The 18,798-nt window shown below is 49.2% G+C and overlaps 1 protein-coding gene across 1 annotated transcript in view; it reads left to right on the top strand.

Annotated features, from left to right (window-relative positions):
* Positions 1–258: 258 nt before the first annotated feature.
* The window catches only part of LOC119386544 (glycosyltransferase-like domain-containing protein 1), a 103,067-nt gene continuing 84,527 nt past the window's right edge, over positions 259–18,798 (top strand). The window contains exon 1 of the mRNA XM_049413170.1: positions 259–710. Coding sequence (XP_049269127.1) covers positions 361–710 — 350 coding nt within the window. The 5' untranslated portion in view covers positions 259–360. The remainder of the gene's footprint in view (positions 711–18,798) is intronic.

The following is an 18,798-nucleotide window of genomic DNA, read 5'->3' as shown; positions in this document are numbered from 1 at the left end:
GCGCCACACGCGGCCGACAACTTTTTTTGGTCACAGCGCCGCCCACGAGCGCCCGCTTCGCTCTTGCCACTACAAAAATAACACTGTATCTGAAGAAACTCTACGATACACGGCTCTGTGAAGATCTGAAGATCCATGAAGATCTTACTTGCAGCGGTATCTCCAGTTCGTCACGCCGCCGCTACGACTATTTTGGTTTTAGTGTGGAAGGTGCAGTTTCCACACCAGACGGTTTTGTGGCCATTGGTGTGGCTAGTGTGGCTACGTCTGTGTTGTGTATCACGGTGGCAATGTTACGGTGTTGTGCTCTATGTGTTCGTGTGCTGCTCTGTTTGGCGAAGTCGTGAGACACTGTCTTCAATGATGTCGGTATTGTTGCTAGAGCCGTTCTACGGTGGCTCGCACAAACAGCTGATTGATTTGCTTAGCGAGGACTTGGGAGTATGTCGCTTGGTCACGCTGCCGGCGAACAAGTGGCACTGGCGCGCGCGCACGGCAGCTCTGTGGCTTGCGGAGTGTATAGAACCGTCAGATGACTATCGTGTGCTTATGGCCAGCGGCACGCTCAACCTTGCCGAACTTCTGGGGCTACGGCCAGACCTGGTGCCGCTGCGAAAGGTGCTTTACATGCACGAGAACCAGCTTGCCTACCCAGTGCAGAAAGAGCAGCAGCGCGATTACCAGTACGGCTACAACCAGGTGACGTCATGGTAAGATGCAGTGCGCTTGCATTCTCTCGTTGCTGAGTGATATTTGCTAGCTCAGAGTTAAATCAAGCAGAAAACCTGGGACGTAAATGAGTGTTTGCTACAAAGGTTGTACGAAATTCTACGAGGACGTAAAAGTGCCGATCTCGTGTACGCCTTCGAAGAGATTCTCACAATCGCGAAGAAACTGGCGCTGCGATCGATCGGTGTGCCCAGCGCGCGAAGTTTAAACATTCATGGCAAAACGTGCTGAATATACAGCATAAAGTGGCCACATAACGCATTTCAAACTAACACAATATGCAGGGCGCAAACACTGAGAACCATTTGGGTACATTAGTACGATAAATCAAGCTGCTTCTGTCCCATTTGAGCTTGCACGTTTCCTATCGCGGATCAGTATCGCGAATCGCCTGTATGCATAGGCGTACGTATGGTTCATGTCGTAGCCAGAAATATATATATTGTTACGAGTGATTGTATTTATTTACAGATGAGGTGAAATGGCATTGGGAAAGAGCAGCGTACTTCTGAGACAGGCCTAGTCCGGTTCACCCAACCACACAGTCCAAGCGCCGGCTCCACTATTCTTCTTCCGCGCCCCTTAACATAACATAACAAACAACTTTATTTCAGCATCAACAGGGAAGAATACAACTCTGGTGAGGCTACAGGGTGCTAGCAAAAAGCCTCTAACGGCTTGACAAAGGCCAGCACCCCGTTTACAAAACTACAAAACAAAGCAAAACAGCAGTGGACAATCAATACGTGTACTTAAGGAAAAGCCTATAAATATAGTGACGGGTCATTTGTCAGTTTACATTTAGATTTAGATGACGGGGACTAAAAATTGTGGGGGCGGAAATTGCACTTATAGAATATAACTTCAGTGATTTTGCTACGTACGCTCGCGCATCTTCGTTGCATTTCCCCCGGCGGCAGACGAAGCTCGCCGAGCGAGTTAAATATGCCTATGATGGTACTGTTTGAGGCGGGCTACGTGAACAATTTGGGTAACGCGCGAACGCCGGTTATTGGCTGTGACCCGGGCGACAACGTAATTCACGTCACTGAGACGAGTGACTATCACGCATGGGCCGGAATAGTTTGCTAGAAACTTCCGGTACAATCCTCTTCTACGAACAGGCGTCCACAGCCAAACGTAGTCGCCAGGAGAAAACTCTACGGGGATATGCTTGGCATCGTAGCGACTCTTGCTGTGTTCTTGAGAAGACAATGTTCGAAGGCGCGCTAGTTGACGTGCTTCTTCAGCACGACACAACGTCTGAGCGATGGACAGATTTTCCTCATGCGAGAAAGGTAAGAGGGTGTCCAGAAAACTCCGAGGGTTTCGTGCGTAAAGCAGAAAAAAAGGCGAATGTCCAGTAACTCCATGCTTGGCGGTGTTATATGCGTAAGTAACAAACGGTAAGACGGCGTCCCAGTTCCTGTGGTCAGCATCAACGTACATCGATAGCATATTCGTAAGAGTTCGATTCGTTCTCTCAGTGAGACCGTTAGTTTGCGGATGGTAAGGGGTGGAGTGGCGATAAGAGGAGCCACGGAGGCGCAAAATTTTTTCAACCACATCGGCGATAAATTGCCGTCCACGGTCACTGATGACAACCCGTAGAGCACCGTGACGCAGTATGACCCGTTGTAACAGAAAAGAGGAAACAGCGGCTGCTGTGGCCGCTGTCAGTGCGTCCGTTTCCGTATAACGAGTTAAATAATCTACGCACACTATAACAAAACGGTGGCCGGATGGGGTGTTAGGAAGGGGTCCGAGCAAGTCGATGCCGACTTTTTCAAAAGGGGATGTCGGTGGTGAGATGGGCTGCAAATAACCTGCCGGGGCAGTGGTGGATTGCTTGTGGCGCTGACATATAGCGCAGCTGGCGACGTACTGTTTTGTTGTCTTCCACATTTTCGGCCAGTAGAACCTCTCACGTAGTCGATGTAGCGTACGTGTGAAACCGAGATGACCGGATGTTATGTCATCGTGCATAGAACGAAGGACGACCTGGCGCAGGCTTTCCGGCACCACTAGAAGCAACGGGAGGCCGTCGGCTGAATAGTTTCTCTTGTACATCAAGCCATTTGAAATTGTAAAGTGCTTGTCGGCGGAGTTATGTGCAGCTTCGAGCAAGGGTTTCAGGGTAGGGTCGCGTTGTTGCTCACGTTTGAAGCTGCTGGTATCTGGGAAGTCGGACAAGACAGAAACTAAATAGTCATCAATGTCATCGTCGTCAGCATTGGTGTGTACTGAAGGAAGGCGGGATAAGCAGTCGGCATCCGTGTGACATCGTCCGCTCTTATAGGTCACAGAAAAGCTGTACTTTGGAGGCGCAACGCCCAACGAGCCAGCCGGCCAGACAGGTCGCGAAGTCCCACAAGCCAGCATAGTGAGTGTTGATCGGTCACTATTGTGAACTCGCGGCCATGTAGATACGGTCGGAACTTCTGAATGGCGAAGACGACTGCTAAGCACTCGAGCTCGGTGACGGTGTAGTTCTTCTCTGCTCTGGTCAGTGTCCGACTGGCATATGCTACGACGTGCTGACGGCTGTTGCAGGGTTGGACCAGCACAGCACCAACACCTATGCCACTAGCATCAGTATGAAGTTCAGTGAAAGCGTCAGGATCAAAATGCTTCAGGATGGGTCCTGAAGTTAATAAGAACTTCAGCTGGGGGGGGGGGGGGTTGAAATGCAGCCTCACATTTATCATCCCACAAGTACGGTGTGTCTTTATGAAGAAGGGACGTCAGTGGGGAGGTGTGCGAAGTTCTTAATAAATCGGCGGAAATACGAGCACAGACCCAGAAAACTTCGCAGGTCCTTCACTGTTCGTGGTTGCTCAAAGTTGCGAACCACTGCGGTCTTCTGTGGGTCTGGTCGTACGCCGTCTTTATCCACGAGAAAGCCTAATACGAGGGCTTGACGTTCTCCAAAATGGCACTTCTTTGAGTTTAAAACAAGGCCAGCTTCGCGTAAGCATTCAAGCACAAGTGACAAGCGGTGGTTATGCTCTTGAAAAGTCTTTCCGTAGATAATCACGTCATCTAAATAGCACATGCAAATTTCCCATTTTAGTCCACGGAGTACTGTATCCATAAATCTCTCGAATGTCGCTGGAGCATTGCACAAACCAAAGGGCATAACGTTAAACTCAAAAAGACAATCTGGTGTTACGAAGGCCGTCTTCTCTTTATCTGAGGGATGCATAGGAATTTGCCAATACCCAGAACGCAAGTCAACAGAAGAAAAATAGGAGGCAGAATGCAGGCAATCCACGGCGTCATCTATACGTGGCAAAAGGTAGACGTCTTTTTTTGTAATAACATTTAGGCGACGATAGTCTACGCAGAATCTCCATGAATTATCCTTCTTCCTGACTAGAATGACAGGAGCTGCCCACGGACTACACGATTCTTGTATGACGCCCTTCTTTAGCATGTCTTCAACTTGCTCAGTGATGACTCTCCTTTCGGAAGGCGATACGCGATAGGGCTTCTGGCGTATTGGTGGTGCTTGGCCTGTATAGATGCGGTGTTGCGTACGTGAAGACGGTGGCGCAACGGTAGACGTCTCGTCTTGGGCAAAGTAAAAAACTGAGGCGTAGCCTGCGAGCACCTCCTGCAGTAGAGACCGTTCAGTTCGGTCTGTGACCGTATGATCAGCAATTGTTGATCATACGGTCAATGCTGGCAGAATAGTCGGGGTATATATACGAATTGGCGTGGGGTTTCTTTACGGCCGCCGACAGTTCAAGTGACCGTATGGTAAAAGTACTTTGCTCTTGAAAGCTTGCCAATTTAAGTCCTGCAGGCAGAGATATGGGCTGCGCGGAAACGTTCACAGTCCACAAATCGGCACAACCATCGACGGCGAGCACGAGGCAACGAGGCACAATAACGTTTTTCTTAAGTGCATTACTGAAGTTCGGCTCGGCTAAACCGTAGTAAGAACCCGCACAAGAACGTGAAGAGTTTACGCGCACAAACATTGCGGTATGCGGGGCCAAACAGACGTCTTGAGACACGGAAAACACGTCCGAGCTGTCATCAACGGTATTTTCCATCAATGGAGAGGGCAACACGGTACGAAAAATAATCCCACCACTACCACAATCCAGAGTGGCACCACATTCACGCAAAATAGAATGACGTCGTGTGTCGCACGTGCAAGCACCGTTGGTTCAGCTCTAATCGTTTGATTTCCTACAGAAAGTAAAACAGAACAAACACCAACCGGGCTCAACGTTTCTCCCCCTACGCCGCGGAACGTAGCACTCCGATTCCAAGCAAACATTACTTTCGTCCCAAGGCGATTTTTAAAAGACATGCTCATTATAGAAACTGCAGCACCGGTATCAACTAGTGCAACAGTACTCACATTGTCTACAAAAACACTCACTTTGTTTTCAACCATTACAACACAAGGGGGTCTTGCGGAAAATGATTTTGCGGCCTCGCCCCCATCGGTCGCACCAATTATTTTCCCAGTGGTGGTGGCGTCCCCGAGCGGCGACGCGGGGACGGGGATCGCTGTTGGCGTGCGGGTGGTGGGGTAACGCTGCGGTCGGAGCAAGGCGAGTCAGCACGTGCTGCGTGTTGCCGTTGGAAAGAGCTCTGAAATGGTCGAGACTCGCCAGCAGGCACATAGGGCGTGTACACGTTGAATCGTGGAGCTCGCTGCTGGCGACGGTAGCAGTACCTAGCGATGTGTCCAGGTAGCCCGCAGTTGTAGCAAGTACGGGTGTCGCGTCTAGTCGTCTCCGGCGAGGTAGACCTCGTTGGTTGATAAAAGCTGGGAGATGGCGGCTGAGGAGTAAATCGCCGTGATGCAGCTTGCCTGCGTTCCTGGTTTTCGAGTGGCCGTTCACTCCTTCGTTCGAACCGATCGGTGTAATTCGGGCGAGGCTCAAGGTAGCTCTGACGCATCCGAGGTACCGGTGGCTCATGGGGGCGTTGGTCGAATGCACACTGATGGCAGACACCGGCGGTTTCCACAGCTTGCAGTTGAGCAAGTTCTTCCTTAACCACTCGTCTTATAATCGAAGAGATGTCGTCCTGCGATGGAAGGTTGACACTTGCAATCGTGGGCACATTGTCAAGACGTCCAAATTTCGGTAGGATTCTCCTCCTCTTTAGCGCTTCAAACGCTCGGCAGTGTTTCCTTAGGTCGGAAGGTGTGTGTAGGACTTCCTTAGTGATAAGAAATTGTACACGTCTTCCGCGATTCCCTTGAGGAGATGAGCTACCTTATCTTCGTCAGACATGGTCGCACTCACGATTCCGCAGAGCCTCAAGACGGCCTCGATGTAGGTGGTGCATATTTCGCCAGGTAACTGAGCTCTGCGTGAAAGCGTTTGCTCCGCCTGCTTGACCTTAGCAGTCGAGTCACCAAAACACCTCTTCAGCTCGTCCACAAAAATGTCCCATGTGGTCAATGCACTCTCGTGGTTGTAGAACCAAAGAGACGCGGTGCCAACGAGAAAAAAAACACCACGTTCTCGAGCTGCTTAGTAGTGCTCCAGCGGTTGCTGCGACTCACTCTTTGGTAGTGCTTGAGCCAATCCTCAACATCGTCATCCGGCTGCCCCGAAAAGGTCCTTGGTTGACGTTCGGACGTGCTGCAGCCAGCTTGTCCTGGCGGGTGAGCGTGTTGCTCATCAGCGGCGAGGTTGTTATGGCCTGCTCCTGCGTCCTCCATGTCTGGTAGCTGCGGTGGCAAGCCTGCCAAGCGTCTGCTCCGTCGCAAAATTGCTAGAGCTGCGTCGTCCAGATCGATGTACCCGGCACCTTCCACCAAACTGTTACGAGTGATTGTGTTTATTTACAGACGAGGTGAAATGGCATTGGGAAAGAGCAGCGTACTTCTGAGACGGGCCTAGTCCGGTTCACCCAACCACACAGTCCAAGCGCCGGCTCCACTACTCTTCTTCCGCGCCCCGTACGCTCGCGCATCTTCGTTGCAATATATATATATATATATATATATATATATATATATATATATATAGATATATATATATATATGTGCCGGCCGCGGCGGCCGCATTTTCGATGGAGGCGAAAATGCTAGAGGCCCGTGTACTGAGATTTAGATGGACGTTGAAGAACCCCGGGTGGACAAAATTTCCGGAGCCGTCCACTACGGCGTCTTCCGTAATCATATCGTGCTTTCGGGACGTTAAACCACAATTATATTATTAAAATTATACACAGCGCAAAGGCATGCTAGGAACATCCATATGACATCCTTTTTGGGAATTCGGGACTTCCTTACGACGTTCCACACAAGGTGGAAAAACAGCCCAAGTGATACAAAAAGAGACCTTTCTGGGATGTATACAGCAGACTGCAGGCGTTTGGGATGTTATTGGGACATGTGGCGACTTTTGGGGGGCCATTTAAAAAGAATGAAACATCTGCTCCCCTAACATATGTTAACTTGCTTCATTGCGCGCGACCACCTCCCACCCGAGAGATCCAGTTGCCTCTCCAGGAAAGCATGTTCGTCATCTAATCGCCCACTTTTTTTTCCACATAGATAACTAGATCACTTAAAACCAAGCCACTTGTTCGGAAACCAAGCAACATGCATGGAGCATCAAGTGACCTTCGAAAATGAGTTATTGCCTCGCTATTATATGGCACTACAATCATGCTAAGGACAAAGAACTCGGTATTGATGGGCGTGTCGCCTAAGGGGCTCACTTTCGAGTGAAGGGCCTTCCATCCGGCGTCCAGCAACAGGGCTTGCAGAGGCAGCTGAGGACAACAAAAACAAAGCCTGCACGTGTGTGCGTACTGCACACACCAACAGGCATGGAAATGGTGAACAACAGGAACATATAGCGTGACTAGAGTGTCTTGTGGCTGCTAAGACTGGGCTAAACCTCTTTCGAGGTGCACAAGTGCCTGCTTATTGCTTTATCAACACCAGAATCATGCCAAGAATGGCAAAGAACTCTGTATTTACGAGCATGACATCTGGGGTGCACGGTTTCGAACGCAGAGCCTTCCAGCTGGCGTCCAACAGCAGGGCTCGCAGAGGCAGCTGAGATCAAAAATCACGCCATCTCCCGCTAAAGGGGACCATGAGGCAATGCGAAGCAGCGTTTCGGCAAGTAGAGCCCGCGTTTCAGAGGGGGAGTGGAGAGGATGAGGGGAGAGAGGGAAAGAGGAAGTGGAGAGGGGGAGGAGGTCTGTGGAGAGGACTTGCGCATGCGCAGTAAGGGTGGTCACGCCGCACACCACCACCACCACCGGATTGAACTCCGCTATGGGAGACCAGTGCTGGATAGGTGGCGCGCCGAAAAAGGGCGCCTGGCGGGGAGTCGCGACATAACTCAGCCGCTCGCATGGCCTCCGCGCCGCCGGCTAATCTCGGAGGCCATGCCGCTCGCACTCAGACGACCGGCCGCACTGTACTGCGGTGAGCGCACGCGCGTGCACCGTCCCCGTGCTTCATTTTGGCGCGAACAGCTCAAGCAGCCATTGCGCCAGTAATAGAGAGTTTTAGCAAGTCACGAAAATACGGTACGCAAATACGGTAAGGCAGTACGGTAGCGTTCCTCCTTTCCCGCTGGTTGTGCTTTTGCCGCTCCCCGTTACACTGACAATGCGTACCCCAAACGACAGGTGTCTCGTTAACAATGCGTGGGCTGGCGGGCAATGATAAGCCGTGACAACCCCACAGTAAATTTCGAAAAAGCTTTTGTGGTGTTGGGGTGCCTTCCCGGCAAAAGGTCGACGACCTGGAAAGGAGGAGCGGTACCGTCCTACGGTAGCGTATTTGCGTACCGTATTTCCGTAACTTGCTAAAACTCTCTATTATTGCTGTATGGTTTAGAAAAAAAATAACTTTGTCTGAAGGTTACTTTCTCAGGAAAGCACGGGAAAACGCAGAGAAGCCCTGCAAAGCAGACTACGTCAGTGCATACGGCGTAGAAGAGACAGTGGTGTGCCGTGGTGGCGACTCTGTCGTCAACATTTTCTGGTTGCGTCCTGGGATTTGTGTCAAGCTAGTGCAGGCTCACAAGCCTCCATTGATAAGTACGTGCTGCGTCGATACCAGCTGCCCACTACCTCAGTAAAAAAAAAAAAGTAAGAGGTAAGGAGTAGGTGCGTCAACGTTTTTCTGCCGTGGTATATGTATGCCCAGTCCGCGGTATGTATGCACGCGGACGTTGATCAAGCAAACCACCGTGCTAGCATAGCATGTATGGTGTCGTGCGTTTATGCTCGAGGGCGCGGATAGATTCCCGGCTACGGTGGCCGCATTTCGATGGGTTTGAAATACAAAGAACACCCGCATACTGAGATTTATGTGCACATTAAAGAACCCTAAGCGGTCAAAATTAATCCTGATTCCCACACTACGGCGTTCCTCATAATCATACCTTGTTTGGCACGTAAAACGCCAGCAATTGTCGATGTTGATCAAACACGTTTATTCTAAGCAGACACAGGCAAGCGAAAAAACTAACACAGTACGTTAGGCGAATTAAACGGCGAGTAAAAATCCAAGGCATTTGACCATTTTCTAGCGAGGCATAAATTGCGATGTCACTTCGCCACGGCAGCCAATGCACAAAGAACCTTTACCGCATCGGCTGTCTCCAGAGAGCTAAGCTTCGAGTAGTCCGCTGCTTTGTTCGCGACAACAACTCTGTCTGTTGCTCAAGTGAAGTTCAATGGAGGCATCCATCGCGTGCGTATTTCTCATAACAGTTCAGCGGCTTTTGGCGAACGTGCCCCTGTACGCATCTCGTAGACAGACAGCTTTCCTTCTGCGTAACTGTTTGCAAATAATGTAGACCACCTGCTTACCGTATCATATTCACTGCATGCGGTGGCATCAGAAGGAGCCTGGTGGTTGTCAGATGAAGATTGTTACGTATGCCGCATGCTGCATAATACGCATTTTTTATTTACGACAAAACACCGATTAAATTCCGCTCGTTGGCCCCGGTTTCTACTGGTGGTCCGCACTATCGAATAAATCTATCAGACACGCGCAATTCGGTTTAGAAACTAGCCCCACGCCACAAGAGCAGAAAATACTGTGCTCGCCTGACTGCCGGGATGCACGCCGCATACGTTCCTGTTCATATGTTTTAGAAGCAAAAGCATAGAATAATACGTCCTCCCTCATTTCTACGTATTACGGCACTTGAATGCGCAACAGTACCGCCAGCATCCTTTAGTTTTGTTTCGGCGATACGCGCCCGCATCGCCTCAACCAGTCGCTACTCTCGTCCGCGGGAGCGGCTGGAGTATGCGCGCTTTGACCGCCAGGGCGGCACTACCCACACCGCCGAAACTCCAGCGCTGGTTCCCTATTGGCCGCGAGATCGAGCGGAGTCGCCGCCTAGCGGCTTCTGGCTGAACCGCACCTAGTGTGGATTGCTCCGTGCGTCGTCTGCTAGCCCCGTTGTGTTTGCATGTGCGCGTACGTCATGCAGATCCTCAAAAGGCGGTTTGTTCCGTTGCGTTAGTGCAACTTTAACCGCTCGTAGGTATGCCTAACACGATGTAAAGAAAGATTTGGCCTTGATCGGCTGTATATGTACTGTAATAGCATCACAGAGTGCACTTGTCGAGAGTGCTGTGTGTGGTCGTCGTACCCTCTGTTCACGAGAGTCATATCGTGTAGGTGCCACTCAGTGGTTCAAGCGCACTGCAAAGTGCACTTGACGTTGCCCTAATGATGCGAAGTATTAAATCTCATGTGAATATAGCCTTTTAGCGGCGCGGTGGTAAAAAAAGGCTCGCATGTACTTGAGCGTTGTGGTTAGGTGTTGTTTATACGTTACGCGACGAGCTTTAGTTGTGTACGGTCCTGGTCTCGCTAGAGAGAAACATTTCTGTTAAGTCACGTCTGACGCTTCGGTGCTTAAATTGTCCCCTAAAAAGAACAGAAAATGAAATGACACGGAAATCGCAAAACTGAGTTGCCTTGCGCAATTTTATCTTGTGGCGAAATTTATAAAAAAAAAACCGTGTACTTAGATTAAGGTGCGCGTTAAAGAGCGGTGGTGGTAAAAAATTAATCCAAACGGCGTAGTTTACATTTATGTCGTAGTAATTTCACGCGAAGCCACATCTTTTTTTCTGTACATTATCTTGAGCGTTTGTGTTGCGTTGTTTAGATTGACGGAAGGCAGCGGGCATTATTCGTATGAAAAAACGTACTTTGATCCCGTGAAATAACCGGACCTTTGTTCCATTACTGTTGTGCAAGTAATCAATCGAAGAAATTTCCGTGCTGTACAGTTACCTTTGTGTACTGCTACTGGAATAAAAACAACCGTGTGCGTTTTAAACGTCTCCGTAGCGCTAAAGCGCTGTCAGCCACGTAGCTTTCCTCAGTAGACCTATAAGCTGTCCTACGTTTCATGGAGAACTGAATAAGAAATGCGAATGAATATTTGAGCACGCAATGCACAAAGTGCTATTTCAACTAATCGCGCAGGAATACGGGCTTTGTTTTTGTTGAGGGGCATCCAAATGAACAAGAAGTAAATAGTTAATTCAGTCGCGCTATACAGCAGTGCGTAGTAGGTGGAACACACGCTAAACATGTACAAATAAAACAACAAGAAAAAGTCACCCATTGCGAAAGCGCCGACTGTCGCCGAAGGCGAGCAACCCGTTCGTTGGCAGAATACGGTTCTCTCACAACTAATTGTAGCGTTCGGCGCGCTTCGTGCAATAATTCGAGAATGAAGAGCGCACATATTACCACAAAGCTGCAGTCAACGCATTCTGTGTGCCGGAAATCGGGTCACATCGCTCACAACGAAGCGCTGTTGTGCACGTTTGTATACGCGCCGACAACCGCCTATCCACACTAGCGCGGCGACGGTGCTGCCACCTGTAGCCCGATCTCGCGGCGAATAGACCTTTTTCTCGTGGGCGCCGCCATATTGCCTAGCGGGCGGCGCCGTCTCTAGTCTGGCAACCCACTGGCATGTGCGAAGCTCCGTGTTTGTATGGAAGGTATGCGTGCGGCTGCAGTTGCAGCCGGTTTTTTAAATGCGAAGCATTTCTTAGCGAACCTCAGGCACTTTGGCCGTTTCTATCTACGTATCTATTTATCTATCTATCTATCTAGCCGCCTACGTCTGGGCGCTCCCCTGGTCGTCTCCATCACTTGTAATATACCAAAATTGGCAGAGCAGGGGATCATTGTATGACGAACATGATGCACTGGTCATGACACGAATAACGCAAAATATCTGTCGCGTACGTCATGAAACCCTTTCTCTCAGTCACGTGTGGTACATACCCGTATACCAGAGTTCATGTTATGCGGGTGTGTGCCACAGGTGATGCAGAATCTCAACGAATACAATGACCGCGGACACACACATTCACACGCAGGGAAAGTGATAATAAGTGTTTGGGTTTTATGGCCCAGAACCACGCTATGATTATGAGAGACGCCATACCGAAGTGCTCCGGAAATTTTGACCATCGGGTATTCTTTAACGTGTACCGAGATCGCACAGTAAGTATACGGGCATCTAGCATTTTGCCTCCATCGAAATGCGACCACCGCGGCGGGAATCGAACCTGCGACCTTCGGGTCGGCAGCCTAGCACCGTAACCGCTACGCCACCGCGGCGGACGCAAGGAAAGTGAGGAAGCTGAAGACAGAACACCTCTGGAGGACGCTCAACTGCCATCCACTCGTCCACGTGGTCCGCAACGTGGACGACGTGGACTACGCAAAAACCAGGGTCAATGCTTCCTACAATATATCTGCTGAAAGAACCAGGCCTGTCATCATTACCGGTGACTTCAACATTGAGGTATCAAGACCCAACAACGCTTGGTCCTTATAGTGCGTGAAAGACGGCTTGGACGTGGAAAGGGTATCAAAAGATTTCTCTGCCACGTCCACGACAGGAGGCATCATAGATCATTTAATCGTAAGAGGCATCCAGGATTTCCACCAGCTGCACTATACCTCGCACTTCACTACACTTAGACTCCTCGTGGCCGCGATCACGAACGGATCCGATTAACAAGTCCGGTGAAGCTGCTAGTGCTCACTGATCATAGTGATGATGACCTGGTTGAAGAACTGTCAAGAACGGCTTCTACACATGCACACGGGTTCGTGAAACGTGCGTGCCTTCGCCGTCATCACAGAGAAGCATAGGCTTCCAAAGCAACGTCGAGCGGCGCCGCAGCTATTATCGTAACTGGGGCCATCCACGGCCACAACACTGCCACCCCCGCTTCCGCGCACGCGCAGAGCTCTCGGAATGCATCTGTGGTGCGTCACGATGTAACTATCGCTGACTAGCAGTGCAGCATCGATACGCAACTGTAAACAATTGCTTATATAATACATATGCTACTCTTCAACATATGAGTGTACGTATACCAATTCCACATTTCTCTGGCGTCATATCGTAACGGTTCGCTCAATGTGAAAAATTACGCCACCGTCACTATCCTGCGCATGCTTCGCATAACATCGATTCCCACGGTACGTGGGATCTGCTGAATTTTGCACAGATTTTTCTTTCTGGCGCACTGAATTTCGTATCAAGTGATGCTGTCTACGTAGGAAATGAATCTGTGAGACGTCCTGAAATGGTTTGATCCGTTCAGGGTCAATGACGTTAATATACGGCGACGCGAATGTGTCGCCAGTGGTCGATATCATGTATTTTCGGCACTGTCTGTTGGAAAACCACGTAAATATTTCGACCTTATCCAGCAGGGCAAGCAAGTGCCGCCACTATTGGCAAATACAATGAATTTTTTTCTTGGATTGTAATCTTTTAGTTTGGTTTTTCATTCACGGTGTGTTTATGCTGTCGCACGTGCGACAGCCTAAACGGCAGTCGGTCCGACTACCGCTCGTACATGCGGTTGTGCGTGAGCACGCAGTCTCGATTTCGTGGCGCGGACGGCATCTGCTTGTCGCTCGCAAACAGTTGCCTATCTTCTTTCTGAACATTTAAGTGACCGCTTATTACTCGCTCGTTTATTTCCCACCAGTGTGTACGAAGTTAGAGCTGTTTACAGAGATGCGCTGGTATAAAAACGATGCTGATGTTGACATGCCGGCGCGCTTCTTTTTCTTTTAAGAGTTGTGATATTTGATTGGATTTCGGCGGAGATAAGATGAAGATGGTTAGAGAGTTTGTTCTGCTGGTGAGGCACGAAGCGCGCCCGGGCTCGAGCCTTTGATCGGCATCGGAGATGATTCGCGTTTTTTTTTTAACTTCATCTACCAGATATACTGTTTTTACAAAATTCATGCTGCCGTTCGCAAAGCTAAGCAGCAATATTGGCAGTTCAGGAAACACTAGACAAGTGTAACAACGTGGTTTTTGTATCGCGCTTAGAAGGGAATTAGCTATGCTGTATATCATTGCGCGACTTGTCGGACACGCTTCTTGACCACGTAAAAATTTGTCTTCCTGAAGTAGTAGTTCTACACACGAAGTGACAGAACTCTGTTTTTTTGTTACTATTCGGCTTTCATATGGCTAATCGTATAAGATACACCCCGCTGTCTTACGGAAGTTGTAACCCCACGACAAAGATCTCGCCACATCCTTTTCATGTAGCGTTCATTGAATGATAGGGTTTTACAAGGCTGGTACGGAGCACAAATTAAATCTACGATGCCGCGGTTACCCCGTTGCGAAGTGAGGGATTTCTTGTCCGTGCTAATACCGGTAAACATCAACTGCAACGATCACCGTGTTGAGCCGAGCTACGAAGCTAATTGTTAGAATAAACACATCAATATAATAATAAAACGAAGCGAAAACAACTCAGGTGGCTACTCGAGTGGTACTTAGATGTTTTGCACTTTACCAGACAGGGCCGTACTTGACCGCTTATGTTTGTTCGCAAATCTGGCCATATCCGATTGACATTTGGCTGCGTGGAACACTGGGAATTTCAGGCATATTGCGGCACTTGCCGATATAGAACCTCTTACGTAACACAAACGACGTACCTTGAACAGTGCGCACAACCACAAATCCTCCGCGCTTGGTGATGCACGTCGCATAGTTATTCTGACAGCAGTTTCCTTTTTATAGTTGTTAGAACAACCAAAAACGGCACAGCGGTTTCCCATTGACCTTTCGCTGGCTGACATCGCAATAAAATAGAATAAAATACGCAGGTTGACCTAAAACACGCAAAAATTGTTCGACAACGCCACTCATCCAAGAATCAGCCCGCACACTCCGCACCGTCGCGCACGAGCCAGAAAGGAGGAAAGCGCTGGTTGCCAGTCCGGTCCTCCTCGCCCGATGCAACGGTCTATAAGATGCTTCACATCTAAAAACAGTCATAATGCGTACACGTCCATAGTCCACACACAAACGCACAAAGATAGTGCACAACGGCGATATAGCATGCCTATATGTTGTCCTGTGTGTGCGTTAAGAGGTTAAAGGGACCGACTACCAATTTTAAATGCGAAGCATTTCTTAGCGAACCTTTGGCACTTTGAGCGTTTCTACCTACCTACCTACCTACCTACCTACCTACCTACCTACCTACCTACCTACCTACCTACCTACCTACCTACCTACCTACCTGCCTACCTATCTACCTGCCTGCCTGCCTGCCTGCCTGCCTGCCTGCCTGCCTACCTACCTACCTACCTACCTACCTACCTACCTACCTACCTACCTACCTGCGCCTAGGTCCGGGTGCTCTCATGATCGCCTCCTTAACTTGGTGTACACCAAAATTCGCATGGGAGGGTAAGATGATTTCACGAATATGACTGTCGGGTCACGACATGAATGACGTGAAAATCCTGTCGCGTGCGTCGTCAAACCCTTTCCTCCAGACACGTGTGGCACATACCCATTTACCACGGGCCGTGGTGTACGGGTGTGCGCCACAGGTGATTGACAGTTTATATCTAGCCAGGAACGGCGACAGCAGAGAGTGGTAATTTAAATGCAAGAGCGTTAAGAGAAACCGACATCGGCAGCGTTGACCCGACGAATGGAAAGAATGAAAATCAGGATCCCAGCAGTAATCGAACCCTACCATTATGCGTGCCAGTCAGGTGGCCTAGCACAGAGCCACGCCATGTCTATAAACTGGTTTGGAAAAGCAGCATATGCAGGCGTAGTGTCGGTGCAACGTCAATTGTGTTTGTGGTGCTGGCTATCTAATTTTACAAGAAAAGCAATAAACACTACAAGTGTACTCCTACAATACAGGCGTCATGTCAGATTAACGTCTGTGGTTCCAGTGTTGCCTCCGCTTTTATAGCAGTCTAAGAACATTTCATTTGTATTCCTCTGATTCAGCAAGCTCAGGGGCGTAGCCAGGGGGGGGGGGTGTTTCAACCCCCCCCCCCCCACTTGGTTTTGCTTAGGTATGTATACACGCACACATACAAACGGGCGCACGAACATACATAAAGTATGGTTGAACCCCCCCCCCCCCCGAAAGAAATTTCTGACAACGCCCCTGAGCAAGCTATATTGAAGCATTGCTCGACCCCGGAGGAATACATTAACGAAAGTTACGTATCACATGATTGCACCATAAAGTGCACTTATAGTCGGTGACAAGCTAAGAATAAAAAGTATACTGTACCACTGTCCCTTTGTATTATGCGCGTCCAACTTGGTCCAACTACGGCCACTCTTTACCATGACGTAATGGTTAAGACGAATCAATGAAAAATGCAACATGGCGCCGTTCGCGACGAGAGGCGAGTTACCGCTGCATCGAGACCGAGATCCGTCAATTCGAATTTCCTGCGGTCTTTGTTTCTTCCACAAGAAGCTCTTTTCTACGTTTATCCGCACGTACCCAGCATCATCCTTGCCGGTCGTCATTCGATGCAACAAAAGCTTGTGACTGTGTCGCGTTTCAAGCGCACCGAAGCGGCAGCAACTCGGAGTGTTTTACAACGCTTTAGCGCGTTTCTTCGTTTCGGCAGCGTCAAGTTGCAACACGGTGTGTGTTCCCTCCATCGCTCGGATACACCAAGCATATCGCCTGAGGGTCACCACATCGGCGATTGTCGTCGCGTTCGTTCGTGTGCAGTGAGGTTATAGTGAACTACAAGTTCACTATAAGTGAGGTGAAAGTGAAGTCGGAATGTGCGCGTCTGTGTACGATTTCATCATCATCATCATCAACCTGTCTACGCCCACTGCAGGGCAAAGGCCTCTCCCATGTTCCGCCAATCAACACGGTCCTGTGCTTTCTGCTGCCACCTTATACCTACAAACTTCTTAATCTCATCTACCCACCTAATTTTCTGTCTCCCCCTCACGCGTTTGCCATCTCTTGGAATCCAGTCAGTTACCCTTAAAGGGGTCCTCCTTTAAATAGCGAAAACCATTGATGCGCCGTCGGCGGATGTGATTGGGTACTGCTCGTTTCCGGTTAAAAACGGCTTCCGGTAGCCATGCTCTTCCTAACGCTGGTTCGCCCGTTTGCCTCGTGCAGTAGAGTCGGTAGAGTCGCGGACCTCGCTGCAGCGCGGGAGATTGCGCATGCTTTTTTTCGCTGTCTTCTGCCTGTGCTAAGGATTTGCTGCGGTCGACACGAGCATTCTCGTAAATGCCTGCTTGTTGCGCCTACGGGTGCCCCACCCAGTCGGGAAAAGGGCTGGCGCTCTTTTCTGTGCCTCTGGGAAAGCACGGCAGGACAAGGCGTAAAGTGTGGCTGCACAGAATAGGGCACTTCAGGCCTACGAAGACCAGCAAGCTGTGCGAGGTAAGTTGCCTGTTTTCCGGTCCACAGAACCGTTGAAAGACAAACGTATCACTTTTCTTCTAAACTGCAGGTGAGACAACGTTCTGTTTTGGCCGTTCGCACTCCCGTGTAAGCGCCTCAGTTTTGACACATTTAAGATCGTTGATTATGCATATATATTGCGACCGCCTTGAATGGGATTAATAAAATGAATGGGAGTGGGATTAATAAAAAAAAAAAAAGACTTTGTGTTCTACTTTATCCGCGCACGTCAAAGGATACCATGTGGCCGAAATTAATACAGTGTTCACCTCTATCCATTACGGCATAAATAATAGCGCGACTGTCGCTTCGGGCGATGTGCATTTCATAGCACCGTGGTCTATCCTTCGCGGTGCCTTCACAGCTCGCCTTGCAGGAAAAAAGATCTAGTGGCATTAGGCTTTGTCTCACACATTAGTGGTATTAAAGGATTGCCTCGTGTATTGGAATCATTTGCGCTTCTGAAACAATACGGCGCGTACCTTCCATCGCAGAATTGCAAGGATCTGCTTTCATGACATGCGAAATCGATGTGAAAGCTATTCTGCAATAACTCACAGTGAAAGTAGCCCCACGAACTTCATATGTAAGAGTATCTGCAGTTTCTAAATGTACATAATATTTTTTATATATTGCTACCCACAAGCAGACAAAAAATAACTGGATCTCTGAAGATGGGAGCTGCTGCTACCCCGACCTCACTTGAACCAATCCGCAGTATTTTATATCGATGTACTGTAGAGTTAGTAAACTTCCATGGCTACTGTAAACTGAAGTCCCCGTGAACAATCAACAAGGCCACTTTTACCTGCTCCTGATTATAATCTCAAAGTTTTAACAGTAAATACATAAGACTCGCTACTTAAGTAGGTGTTAGTGATGTGTTTTTGTACCTGCTTTCAAAGCTTTGGACTAAATATGAACTCCGAGGATGGGTTTCGCGGGCCCCCCAAAATGGCTTCGCGGTCCCCAATTTGAGAACCACTGATCTATACTATTTAGGAAGCTTCCAGATTCGCGTGATGGTTGAAAGCATCCTAAATACGCGCAGACAGCTGATCACGTTGTTTTACGACGATCTTTTCAGCCATTGTGAGCCGTAGGGTAAGAAAAGTAAGTAAAGGTTGTTCACGTCTAGACGTGAAGACGTGATTTAAAAGTGCTAATATTTTTGCGCGTAAATTGCATGCGACGACTCGGGTCTTCTAAAACGTACTAGCGCAGTACATGCGTTTCTTCTAATATTCGAGGCGGCGGAACACACGTTTCTGCCATATGGGCGAAACACAAGGTGGCACATGGCCAATATATTGTAAA

The sequence above is a fragment of the Rhipicephalus sanguineus genome, chromosome 3, assembly GCF_013339695.2.
Source record: "Rhipicephalus sanguineus isolate Rsan-2018 chromosome 3, BIME_Rsan_1.4, whole genome shotgun sequence".
Classification (NCBI taxonomy): Eukaryota; Metazoa; Arthropoda; class Arachnida; order Ixodida; family Ixodidae; genus Rhipicephalus; species Rhipicephalus sanguineus.
Note: the sequence above shows the minus strand (reverse complement) of the source record. Positions and strands in the feature narration are given on the sequence as shown.